This window comes from Erythrolamprus reginae, chromosome 8, assembly GCF_031021105.1.
Source record: "Erythrolamprus reginae isolate rEryReg1 chromosome 8, rEryReg1.hap1, whole genome shotgun sequence".
Taxonomy (NCBI): Eukaryota; Metazoa; Chordata; class Lepidosauria; order Squamata; family Dipsadidae; genus Erythrolamprus; species Erythrolamprus reginae.
In genome coordinates this window covers 57,777,690-57,790,961 of record NC_091957.1, presented here as the reverse complement: position 1 = coordinate 57,790,961, position 13,272 = coordinate 57,777,690, and the positions used below count along the sequence as shown (strand labels likewise).

At 40.8% G+C, this 13,272-nt stretch overlaps 1 protein-coding gene across 5 annotated transcripts in view; it reads right to left on the bottom strand.

Moving 5' to 3' along the window:
- Positions 1 to 3,236: 3,236 nt before the first annotated feature.
- MBNL3 (muscleblind like splicing regulator 3) overlaps positions 3,237 to 13,272 on the bottom strand; it is a 62,852-nt gene continuing 52,816 nt past the window's right edge. For 3 of the 5 annotated variants that reach the window (XM_070760000.1, XM_070760004.1, XM_070760001.1), the window contains one exon: positions 3,237 to 12,652. In XM_070760000.1, coding sequence (XP_070616101.1) covers positions 12,596 to 12,652 — 57 coding nt within the window. In that variant the 3' untranslated portion in view covers positions 3,237 to 12,595. The remainder of the gene's footprint in view (positions 12,653 to 13,272) is intronic. The other 2 variants (XR_011559772.1, XM_070760003.1) reach the window with 2 other exon arrangements.

Below are 13,272 nucleotides of genomic sequence, written 5' to 3'. Positions count from 1 at the left end.
ATGCCACCCCTCTCCGAAGACTCGGGGCGGCTCACAACATATATCCAATTAATATGAACCCACTAATCTAAACTAAAAACCCATTTATTAAAAATCAATCATACCCACTCAACAACCATGCACATTTATTTTATTTATTTATTTATTGTTAGAGTTGAAAGGGACCATGAAGGCCATCGAGTTCAATGCCATCACTCTGCTAAACAAATAATTCCCTCAACACTGTCAGACTATTTACTAAGCCTGCACTACTATTACTACTTATTTTTCTCATCATTCCTATCACCCATTTCCTCCCACTTAGGACTGTAACTTGTTGCATGTATCCTTAAGATTTTTATTAATATTATTTCCTGATTGTTTATTTGTACCCTATGACAATTAATTTTGTACCTCCTGATTCTTGACAAATGCATCTTTTTTATTAAGTCCACTGAGAGCATCTGCACCAAGACAAATTCCTTGTGTGTCCAATCACACTTGGCCAATAAAGAATTCTATTCTATTCTGTTCTATGAGCCCTATGATGGGATCACTTCCACAGAACTTTGCAACTGGCCATCAAAGACGAAGATGGGGAGAAGGGCAGCTAACGTAAACCCTCCCTTTGAAGGTGTGATTCTCTCAAAAATCTAAATTAGCATAAGGGAGGCAGGCAGTGAATTGTTCTCTGGTCCTGTCAGGCAATTATAAACTTACATCTCCTTCCCATCTCCAGCAATCTCCTCTAAAATCTAATAATCCTGTTTTCGCTGGTGCGTCTCTCTCTAGTTGACCTTGTTTATATAAGACCAAGAGCCAGGATAGTTAGCAGGTTCGAATAATGGATTGTAATGACGCACTTTGGCATTTTAATCCATTGGGGGGTTATGATTTTAGCCTGCATTTGTCAGATTCATCTCCAAGAAGAGTTCTGTGGATCAATTAATGGAAAGTTTTGTCCCCACCCCAAAGAGGAAACTAGATGATGGTGCATTTTGTCTGCTGCTCTTTTCAGAGGGTTAGGAGGAAAACGTCAGCAAGCAGAAGTATTTTTTTCTGGAACCACTGGTGCAGTAACTTTCTGGCTGCACAATTCAGGAATTGGAGCCAGACACCATTATGCTGCAGTAGCTGATCCTGCACTATTTCCAAAGTCCTGCAGATGCATCGTTTTAAAAATTAAAAACAAAACTGGACCTCCCTTTTGTTAAGTCCAACTCATTGAAGGATTCTAGGGGAGCTTTCGATCTGAGTCTTTAGACAAGACCTTCCAAAATACACAGCATATTTCTGTCAACTGTTCCAAGGATTTAGTCTTCAAATTCTTCAAGCGTCACTTTATATTTCTTCTCTTGCTTCATTTACTTGAGAGTTTATGTGGCTTCTCGTCTTGGTTTTCCTCGATAAAAACTCTCTCGCTAGAGTTCAGAGGAAAATCAAAGCGGCAGAAAAAACAATCCCTGCCAACCTGCCTTCCATTGAGGATCTGGATACTGCACGAGTCAAAAAGAGGGTGGTGAAAATATTTTAATTGTTGGGGGTTTTATATTTTTTATTATTAGATTTGTCCCATTATTACACTGTTTCTTATTACTGTTGTGAGCCGCCCCGAGTCTTCGGAGAGGGGCGGCATACAAATCTAACAAATTATTATTATTATTATTATTATTATTATTATTATTATTTACCGACCCCTGGCATCCTGGACACAAACTGTTTCAACTCCTACTCTCAAAATGACGTTATGGAACACCGCACACCAAAACAATTAAGAAACAAGTTTTTCCTGAACGCCATCACTTTGCTAAATAAATCATTCCCTCAACACTGTCCAACCTTTTACTAAGTCTGTACTACCAATAATCTTCTCATTGTTCCTATCACCCATCTCCTCCCACTAATGGGAGTCTTCGGAGAGGGGCGGCATACAAATCTAATAAATTATTATTGTTATTATTATTATTATTATTATTATTAATGACCCTATCACTGTAACTTGTTGCGTGTATTCTTACAATTTATATTGTTATATTGGCTGGTTCGTAATATGATTTGATCCCTATGACAATTCTTGATGAATGTATATTTTCTTTTATGTACACTGAGACCATAGGCAACAAAGACAAATCCCTTGTGTGTCCAATCACACTTGGCCAATGAAATTCAATTCAATTCAGTTAAGTGAAGTGGATATTAATCTGTATCATGTCCTTGCATTTCATTCAATGTGCAATATGGTTACAATGTCATTTTAGCAAAGAAAAAAAAAGGTTTAAAAGTGGGGGGTTAAAACAGGCCAACTGACTTGATTGGAGGACTTTACTCAGAATGGGGCTTTGCACACAAATGACATGTAATAATATCCCTGTTTCAAAATCTAAATTTGTACGTGAAGGACAACAGGGTTTTCTCTTTGGCAGATGGATATAAGCACATCAGCTAATAGGTAATCTCTCCTGGCGTCACATCCCATTGAAATTTAATATGCTCAAAATTCTTTCCTTTTTCCATTCATACAATTAAAATGAGGGGGAAAAAACATAAAATGTATCAGGAAAGACTTAATGAACCCAATCTGTATAGTCTGGAGGACAGAAGGAAAAGGGGGGACATGATCGAAACATTTAAATATGTTAAAGGGTTAAATAAGGTCCAGGAGGGAAGTGTTTTTAATAGGAAAGTGAACACAAGAACAAGGGGACACCATCTGAAGTTAGTTGGGGGAAAGATCAAAAGCAACATGAGAAAATATTATTTCACTGAAAGAGTAGTAGATCCTTGGAACAAACTTCCAGCAGACGTGGTTGGTAAATCCATAGTAACTGAATTTAAACATGCCTGGGATAAACATAGATCCGTCCTAAGATAAAATACAGGAAATAGTATAAGGGCAGACTAGATGGACCATGAGGTCTTTTTCTGCCGTCAGTCTTCTATGTTTCTATCAATGATAAAGAAACCAGTTAAAATTTAGGGAAAAAATTATCAGCTTAAAAGCCAAAGTCCTGAATAATAAATATTTTTTCTTCCCTTCATGAAGGGGAGAGTAATGGTGCTTTAGCTGTTCTATTTAATTTACAAGACGACCGGCAAACAGCGTTAATCTTTCCTTTAAAAGAATGAAAATAAAAACAAAGTTTCCCCAATAGGAAACGATGGATGTTTCGAGGTTGTGACTAATCAACCAGACACTTAAAAAGTAAAGTCCTATTTATTAAATGTGTTGATATAGGTTCATAAAAAACATACAGAGAGAATTTTATACACTTTATTAAAAGATCCGGGAGGGGAAAAAAATAAACAATAACAATATAGAAGTAACATAGTAAAATGAGTTGCATTACGCAATGTTTCTAGAAAGCACAAACAAGCACTCTAGCAATATAAAAGTGGCGAAAAGGAAAAAAAATATATAAAAACATCAAAGCATATATTCTGTCCATAACAACTGAGGGAATGATCTCTTCTGGTTGGCCTTGAATTTAACAAATTGGACCTAACCTGGATTGGCATCGTGATGGAACCAGATTGAAAAGTGAATCCACTGATTTCTACAGTTTTCTTTTGGTGCCTGCAAAATTGTATTTTTTTACTCAATCATTTTAGGTTGGTTTTTTTTTTAAAAAAAATCAAAAGTGAAGGTTTTTTTGGGAGGGGGGGGGAACCCAAATCAAATTAATCCAAATAATTACAAAAATTAGGATTAAAAACCCCTCCCCCCGTTAATTTTGTGCAAATGAATTAAGCATTTGAAACCTGGAAAAAGATTGAAGTTTTCTGGCTTTAAAAATAAAATAAAATCTGCTGTTGATCGTGGATTTCTTTGTAGCAGAATTCACATTTCTGCACTAAATTCTGGTCTTCCTTAAAAAATAAATCTGTTGTTATGGCATTCTGAATTTTCGGAAGGTTTTATTTTTGGCCCAGTTGAAGAGGACATTGGAGCCACAGAAGAAGCCGTTCCCTGCAGCTGTTTGGACCCCGAGAGCCATGGCAACAAAATCATTTGGCTTCCACAACTATCCAATAGCATCTGTGTACAGTAAGAAAAGATCTGAAACCATATAAATTCTACGTCAGGTGGTTTCCCTCTGTTGTGTGTTTGGAAAAAAAAGACCACTCTTTTTTTTTGACATTTCAATCGTTATTTATCTGGGGGATTGTTTTGCGTGGCCTTCTCAAGAAGGCATGAAGCTTCGGATTGTAGGACACACATCGTGGCTATTGAGGGTCACCAGCAAAGGTTTCCTGGGCTTCCTAAGAGGAGGGGGCTGCGAGAGTCGACGCCCACCCCCAAAAGAGACCGCTCCCCCCCAACCGAGGGACCTTCAGGTGGCTGAGGCCTTAAGGAGGTGCCTGTCCTTTGAGTAGGGCAATGTTCCCCAACCTTGGCAACTTGAAGATACTTGGGCTTCAACTCCCAGAATTTCAAATATCTTCAAGTTGCCAAGGTTGGGAAACATTGGATTAGGGGGCACTTCCGTTGTTCTACATTACTCCCCAACCAGTTGTGTTTCTGCTTCTGAATGTTGAAAGTCAACCCAATGGGAGGACGTTTATCTATTTATTCGATTTTTATGCCGCGCTTCTCTTTAGACTCAGGGCGGCTTACAACATGTTAGCAATAGCACTTTTTAAAAGAGCTAGGCTATTGCCCCCACAATCCGGGTCCTCATTTTACCCACCTCGGAAGGATGGAAGGTCAACCTTGACATCGGGTTGGCCAAGGCTTCTTGAGCTTTTGAAACCAGGGGGCCAGGTTAATATTGAGCGTTGGCAGTGAGGGCTCAATGGCACGTTTATCATTTATTACACAAGTAGCCCACCCGACTCACACCTAAAGCTTTACTTCGCTTCTCAGCTTGACCTAAGTTTTATCTTCTCTCTCTCTTCTCAACCCCTAGTTTGGAGGGCTTTTATTTATTTATTTATTTATTCGATTTGTATGCTGCCCACCTCCCTGGGGACTCTGGCTGGCTCTTTTCCTTTTAAACCTGCATGACGTCCATTGTGATCTATCCATTTCTGAGCTCACATTTCATGCTTGTCTGCCCAACTTTCCGGATAACATGGTGCCCTTCTGCGCAGGACAATTGACATTTATTTGTGTGTATGTTATACATTTGTGTGTATGTTTTTTAATTATGTTTTTTTTAAGTTTTTTTAATTATTAGATTTGTATTTTACATTGTGTTCTACTATTGCTGTGAGCCGCCCTGAGTCTACGGAGAGGGGCGGCATACAAATTTAATAAATAATAATAATAATAATAATAATTTTTTTTGTGGCATCGATCTCGGAGATTGTTGCAAGCCTACAAGTTTGTGGGGTCCACTCCCTCACCTCCACATTCCGGGCAAAGCTATTCTCAAGAGCCTGGGTGCTTAGGAGAATCTCTGCCCTCTAGGCCGGGGGTCTCCAAATTTGGCAACTTTTTTGTGGCCTTCAAATTCCCAGAATCCCTCAGCCACCATGACCCAACTGGACATGGGGAGGCCTCAGTTGAGAAGGTCAAGTGAACCAGACCCGCAATTTGGACTTGCAGACGAGGCAGCATGGATAGAATCAGACCGATCTATCCAGCGGGCAAGCAATTTCAACATCTACCCTGGAACGAAAGGGGCTCCGCTTTGGAGAAGGGCCCAAAGGGGGGGCTTAAAAAAAAGAAATCCTCCGGGAACCTTTGCGGGTGACTCTCATTTTTGAAGTCAAGTATTTGGAGTTTTCTTCTGAGCTGCAGGTTGAAGTGACCAGTCCGCTGTATTACAAACTATATGGCAAACTACAAAGCTTGGAGAACATCAAAAAAGCAACTTCATGCGTTCAGATAAGTTTTATAGCAAAAAATCTCTTCCTTTTCAAAGCCTTAGTAATCTCTTTTACAAACTTTACCTTGTATTATTATTACAGACTTTTTTTTTTTAATATATTCAAAATAAGTTCCAAGGATTTCTTTCGTGGACTATGTACATAAGTGCAAAAAGACCTCTCTCACACATTCGTACACCAACTGAATCCGTTAAACTGCAGCATATTGGTTTCTTCAACACTGTCACAGAGTTATTCCACAGTATTTTTTATTTTTTTTTGTGTGTGTGTGTGTGATACATATTTTAACTCTTCCTTGTTCTGCTTATAAATAAAAATATAGATTTGTCTTTCTTCTTTCCTGGTCCTGATTTGAACACCATTGTTTCATGGGCTTAGAACATGATTAAAACAGATGATTTTAAAAAAACGTCAAGGATATGGGGAGGGGGGGGGGAATCAGTTGGTTTCTCCAACCGAAAGCAAAGGCCTCAATTGCAGAATACAACGTCCCCTTGATTCTGTTTGGGCCTTTCTGGGAATCTGTGGACCGGATTCTGTATTCCGCTTTCCAAAATATGTAGTGCAGTGATACCTTGTCTTACAAACGTAATTGGTTCTGGGACGAGGTTCTTAAGGTGAAAGGTTTGTAAGACGAAACAATGTTTTCCATAGGAATCAATGGAAAAGTGATTAATGCGTGCAAGCCCAAAATTCACCCCGTTTGCCAGCAGAAGCGCCCGTTTTTGCGCTGCTGGGATTCCCCTGAGGCTCCCTTCCATGGGAAACCCCACCTCCGGACTTCCGTTGCCAGCGAAGCGCCTGTTTTTGTGCTGCTGGGATTCCCCTGCAGCATCACAAAAACACGGAAGTCCAGAGGTGGGGTTTCCCATGGAGGGGAGCCTCAGGGGAGTCCCAGCAGTGCATAAACGGGCGCTTCGCTGGCAACAGAAGTCTGGAGGCGGGGCATCCCAGCGGCAGCGGTGGGTTTGTAAGGTGAAAATAGTTTGTAAGAAGAGGCAAAAAAATCTTAAACCCCGGGTTTGTATCTTGAAAAGTTTGTATGACGAGGCGTTTGTAAGATGAGGTATCACTGTATTTGGAAATGGGACGAAGGCTTTTAACGCTACCGTGTGGCAACCCTTTCTCTAATTTCTGTCACCCAGAAAAATACTGTGGAATAACCCAAACCCACACAACAATTTCTACAAGCTATAAAACCTGACTCTAAATCCATGTGTTGTAAACTTTTGACTGAAAAAGTGACATCGAAGACACAAATCCAGCGTTCACATGGGACTTTGGGATTTTAAAAATATTCAGTCATATATTTCTCCGACAGTATTGAACTGTACCTTAAACAAACCCATACTGTTACACATTACTTTTTTTAAAAATTTACATGTGAAAATTTCACAAATAATGTATACAAAGGTAGCCATGTTGTAGTTTTGTTGCCATAGCAACAACAACTTAATTATAATTAGTTAACAATGAATCTATCATTGTAAGGAGTTACATACAAAGTTAATTCTTCTGTTTGTTCTTAAACTGTAAACTATACAAACTAATTATGGACTGTATTTTTTGTTTTCTATGATGTTGGCATGCGCTTCAGTGTTGTTTTCTTAAAAAGATAACTAAAAGAGTTGAATACATGTATTTAAAATCTTAACATTCTCTAACTCTCCTTCAAAAATTAAATTCATTAGTTACTATAGATTATATATTTATATATGTATATATGCACGTATGTGTGCATCTATACACACACACATATATATATACATATGAAAGTAATAATAAAATCTGTTAAAATGAACAATAAAATAAATGGAAAGTAATGCAACATGAATTAACTTGTTGTAGCCTATTAAAAACGTCTTTTAAGTTCTATTTACAATTATTTTTAGGCTATCAACTAATAATAGGTATCTTTTCCTTAAAAAAATTACTACAGTCTTAAACATACAATATATTCTAAGGCCTTGCTCAGGCAACGTGGTAAAAATAAATTTCGGTACACCCTTTCAGGAGGAAGGGGAAATTTAAGACTTTTCCTCATATATTTCACTTTTTTTTGTTTTAGTTGTCAGTGAAATGTATTACGGATTTAAAGGAAAAAGGGGGAAGAAACTCCAGTTTTTAAAACTTTGTGTATTAACGCGTCCTAGCGATCGCTCCTGTAATAAGTAATTGGTTGACACTAACAGGAAGCCTGCCTGCCTTTTGCCCACTGGGGAGACTTCCCACATGTAACATATTTATCTATCTATCTACTATAGGGGTCACCAAACGTGGCAACTTTTAAGACTTGTGGACTTCAACTCCCAGAATTCCTCAGCCAGCATAACCTAATCACAGGCTGGGGAATTCTGGGAGTTGAAGTCCACAAGTCGTCTTAAAAGCTTGCAAGTTTGGAGAGCCCTGGTCTGGTGTGTAAAAAGGGTCACTTGTGACAAGCCAGGATTGCAAGTCTGCGGCCTTAAAACTTGGGGGCCAGAGGGCGCTAGGGAAAGGCTGAGATTTTTGCCTTTCGGATAGGTGTGGCGTCTCTGCAGAACCCCTTTAAAAAGAGGGAATGAACCTAATTCCTAAGGTGTCCTTCCCTCCCTAGCAATAACTAGCCCCCCATAAACCCTACAGGATAAAAAAACCCATCATGGCTCCAATATCTTGCTCAAGGCAACAGAGGTTTACTCTCCAAGTAAACACTGCTGAGAAGTTAGCCTGCCAAACTCCTGGTGCCTGATGAAGCAAAGGAGGAATTTTTTAAAAATAAAATAAATTCCAATCAACTGCCCTGAGTTCAGAGATTTGGGAGGAAGCCAGGTTGATTTGGGAATTAACCCCGCAAATTTATACGGCCCCTTCCTCACTGTGGCGACTCTAGGCGGCTTGCAAGCCAGGATAAAGACTAGGATTAAAAGAAGGGGGGGGGAATGCATTCTCCCCAAAGCTCCTCCAGGCTGCACTTCAAGAGTCAGAAATGGCGTTTTCAAGTCCTCTGCTGATAGGAAATAAACCCTTGACTTACGGACAGTTCATTTAACAACCCTGTGACTAGCTTAACGACCGTGGCAAGAAAGGTTGTAAAATGAGGCCAAACCCCCTTAGCGAAGGTCTTGCTTAGCAGCTGAAATTTTGGGCTCAACCATGGTCGCGTAAGTCAAGGACTGAGGATGGGACAATGCGCTGGGGAAAGAAAGGAAAACAATCACGGGCACTTGGTCACTGGAGGTTTTTAAGAAGAGCCCTCGAGTCCCTGGCCTGAAATGGTAAATAGCAGTGATGGCGAACCTTGTTTTCCTTGGGTGCTGAAAGAGCATGGGTATGTGCTGTTGCGCACATGCGAATGCCCCCACCCATAATTCGACGCCTGGGGAGGGCGAAAACAGCTTCCTCCATGCCACAGAGGTCCTCTGGAGGCTGGAAATGGTCTGTTTCCCAACTTCTGATGGAGTCAGTAGGCTCGTTCTTCGCCCTCCCTAAGCTCCAAAGGTTTCCCTAGAGCTGGGGGAGGGTATAAATGCCCTCCCCCCCTCTCCCACGGAGGCTCCCTGGAAACCAAAAACGCCCTCCCGGAGCCTCTGTGCGAGCCAAAAATCAGCTGGCTGGCACACACATGCATGTTGGAGCTGAATTAGGGCGATGGGTTGCATGCCAGCAGATATGGCTCCGCGTGCCACCCATGCCATAGGTTCGCCATCACTGGTATATAGGTTCTCCCGCCTTAGCAGGGAGCTGGACTAGAAGACCTCCAAGGTCCCTTCCAGCTCCTTCGGTCCATTTCTAAGCAAAACCAAATGAATCTCGTTTCTTGGTCTCACTTAAGAAATATCTTCATGGTTTTCCCAGGATTTAAGGCAGCAGTTGACTAGCAAGATTGAGGGATCTGGAGCCATTCTGGCCGGGATCCAAGGGATCTCCCTCTTTTGCAAGGACTTGAAACTGCTGAGTAGGGCTTTCCCCCAGGGCAGAAGGCTGCCCTGGGGGTGGGCTGGCTCTGAGAACAGGAGTTTGGGGAGAGGATTTCACACTGTATTGCAAAAATTACACCACTTTTACACACACACAGAGAGAAAAAAATCCCTTTATGCTAAACAATTTTTGTAAAAATACCCCAAACAAAACAAAACTGAATGGGGTTGATTATGAAAAAAAAATAATCTAATCCATCAGAACACTGTACTTTTAAGATAAGAATCATAATTTTACAGATCCACCGACTTCTAAAACCTTCTCTGTTTTTTGTGCATGTTATGTTCAAGGTTCTTTTTTTAAACTTTTATTCTTCTTTTAATGGAATGACTAACAAATCTCCCCCCTCAAAAACGATCAATCAGCTCTTTTCCGTTTTCCCTCTGCAACGACCCGTTTTATTCAAGTTTCTGCATTTCTTGCATATTATTTGCATAAGGCTGAGAGAAAATGGGCAGACGCACACCAATCGATAACCACACGCACACTTTTGAGAGAAAGAACTTTGGATAAATTAAAAAGGGAAAAAAGGAACACACAGGCTTGGGTCCACCTGTGCCCGTTTTTTCCAAAACTAAGTCGTTAAAACTCACACACAGATTTGAACAATCTTTATAGAAAAATCTCTGGAATCAAGTTTACACCTGAATTCCGGGTTCGGGAGATTTTGATTTTAGAGTCACCAAATAGCTCAGTGACTTTGCAGACAGAATGCAGCTCCTAAGGAATTTAGAGTCCACCGACTGTCTCTTTCTTTCTTGAATAAAGAAGTCATTGCACAACCAACCTTTTAATAGTGCTACCCTCACAAATGGCATTTCCATTCCCAACCTCGGGTTACAATTTGGAGAACTTTCCAAAGCTTCAAGCTTTGCTCTCTTTTTCCCCCCCCTTCCTCAAAACTCCCCCCCCCCAAATCTCTCTTACAAACAAACACTAAATTTGCAAAAGTTGAGATTAAAAAAACAAGAAGGAAAAAAAAATATTCTTGTGGCACCTAGAAAAGTTACCCTGACACACCTATCACTGGATCTCCATATAAAGTGTATGTGTGTGTGTGTTTGAGTGCATGTGAGACAGGCTATGTTTGTGGGTCATATGATCCGTTTCAACGTCTGTTGCAAGAGTACAATGTTTCTTAACAAAGTTACAGGACACTTTGATTAAAGACAGCCGGGAGTCAAGGTTTGTGTTGGGTTTACATTCCCTGCACGTTGACACAAGAATTCTGTTTTTCCTTCTTCTCCTCCTCCTCCTCCTCAACATCATTCAGAGAAAACCAGAGTTGCATCAAAGTGACTAAGATCATATCACAAATCTCCATCTACACCGCACTGGAAAAAACGGAGGCCCCGTCTCCTTGCTTGAAGGGTGTAAAGCTAACACTGGCGTTGTGTACACAGATGCGTGAGTGTGTGCGTGTGTCTAATCATCTTTCCAACTAGAGACCAGGGATGTTCTCTGTAGAGGCACTGCCACAGGTTGTGCAAATCCCATATCATCATCATCATCATCATCGCCGCCACCGCTGCTGCCACCATCTTTAAAATATATAACTATCTGCGCCTAATCCTGGTTTTTTTCTCTCCATCAACTCGCTTACGAAGCCAGGAAACAGGAAGTCTGCCACCAGGGCCTGAAGGACATTTAGATGGGCATTCATTCACAGATTATCTTTGATTTTAAGCGTAAAAAGGCCCTTAAAAAAAAAGAGAATCAATCTTCTTCAACATGATTTTTAAAAACCTGATCACTAAAGAATTAAGAATTTGAGGGCCACGTGCTGCTAGAAATTGTAACTGAAAAAACTTGAAATATATTTCTTTTTCTTTCCAATATTTTTTGACCTTCGGCATTTAGTCCCTGGTCCATTTTTCCTTTCTGGTCCGTTTCTAGACCAGTGGGTTTTTGTTTTTGTTTTTTGCATTATCTACAAATGTTTAAAAATCAACCTAATCAGAAATTGATCAGAAACCAGCTGCAACCAGTCTGAATGTCTTCAGGTCTTCTGTTTATTTTATTTTAAAAAGCCAGGCCTTCCTGTTTCCCCATTGTAACTTTTATAGCATATCGTTTCACAAAGGAGGAGGGAAAGGGAAGTGGATAACAAGGGTCATCTTTGAAAGTGTAAGCTATCATGATTGTGTGGGGGGGGGGGAATGGTGTGGAATATAGTTGATAGTGATGTACAACTCTCTTTTTTTGTCTCTCCAAATAAAGTCAATATAGACTAGGATGTAAACAAAACATTAAGATAACACTTTGAAAAACAGACAGACATTTATCCATTGACGATAGAACAATTAACCTAGTTAAGTCCACTGTGCAAGAGCACTTTTGTCTTGATGGTAGACAGGAGAGGAAAAAAACAAACCCCACTTTAAAAAAAATTGTGTTAAAGTAAGGTGTTATAAAAGTCTATTTTATAGTTCTCTACTTCTATGTCTCGTATAACAGAGCGTTGTTTTCTTAATCTTTTTAAATATATATATATACATATATATATTTATGTATATATACATATATATATAGTGCTTTTTTTAAAAAAAAGTTTTGACATTCCCACAGATCAGTTTTTGGTTAACATGGATGTTTGCCGTAGCCTTACTGTTGACGCCGGAGAGAAGGGGAAGGGGGCAGAGAACACGCAGAGCGCCCACCGCAGCCTCCCGCCACTGTTTCGGCTCCAGGGTGCTAACAGGAGGCTGGAAGGGGGGGGAGAGGGGGGGGAACAGGAGAAAAGAAGTGACAACGGAGACATTTGGCAGGGATGGGCAAGTCATGTCGAGAGAGTTGGCGCGTGTAACGTACTGTTGTGTGGCTTCTACATTTGTGACACAAACATGCTGCTGTTCAGTTCATCGACCGATAACTGGGAGATCTGCAATGAAGACAAAGGGGGAAAGAGAAGGGCATTAAAACGTGGCCTGGAGGGTTCACGCTCTCGGCTAAGATCCAATTCCCCCATCAGGGATTCTAAGGCAGGTCGTGAGGGGGGGCTGGGGAGTTAAGCAAGGGGGGGGGAGAGAGAGAGAGGGTGTTGGGGTCACAATGCTAAAGCCTCTGATTTGCAACTACACTGTGACATCGTTTGTGCAGTGACACCCTAGTGCACAGACAGATGTCACTCTGACCGCACGACCCTGTCTTCTCTGCCCTCGAGGATTCCCATCAGCTAAACAATGCCGCTTGGCGGGACCCAGGGGAAGAGCCTTCTCTGTGGCGGCCCCGACCCTCTGGAACCAACTCCCCCCAGAGATTAGAATTGCCCCCACCCTCCTTGCCTTTCATAAGCTCCTTAAAACCCACCTCTGCCATCAGGCATGGGGGAACTGAGATATTCTTTCCCCCTAGGCCTTCACAATTTTATGTATGGTACGTTTGTATGTATGATTGGTTTTTATAATAAAGAGTTTTTTTAGTTATTTTAGTATTGGATTGGATTGTTACATGTTGTTTTTATAATTGTTGTTAGCCGCCCCGAGTGTACGGAGAGGGGCG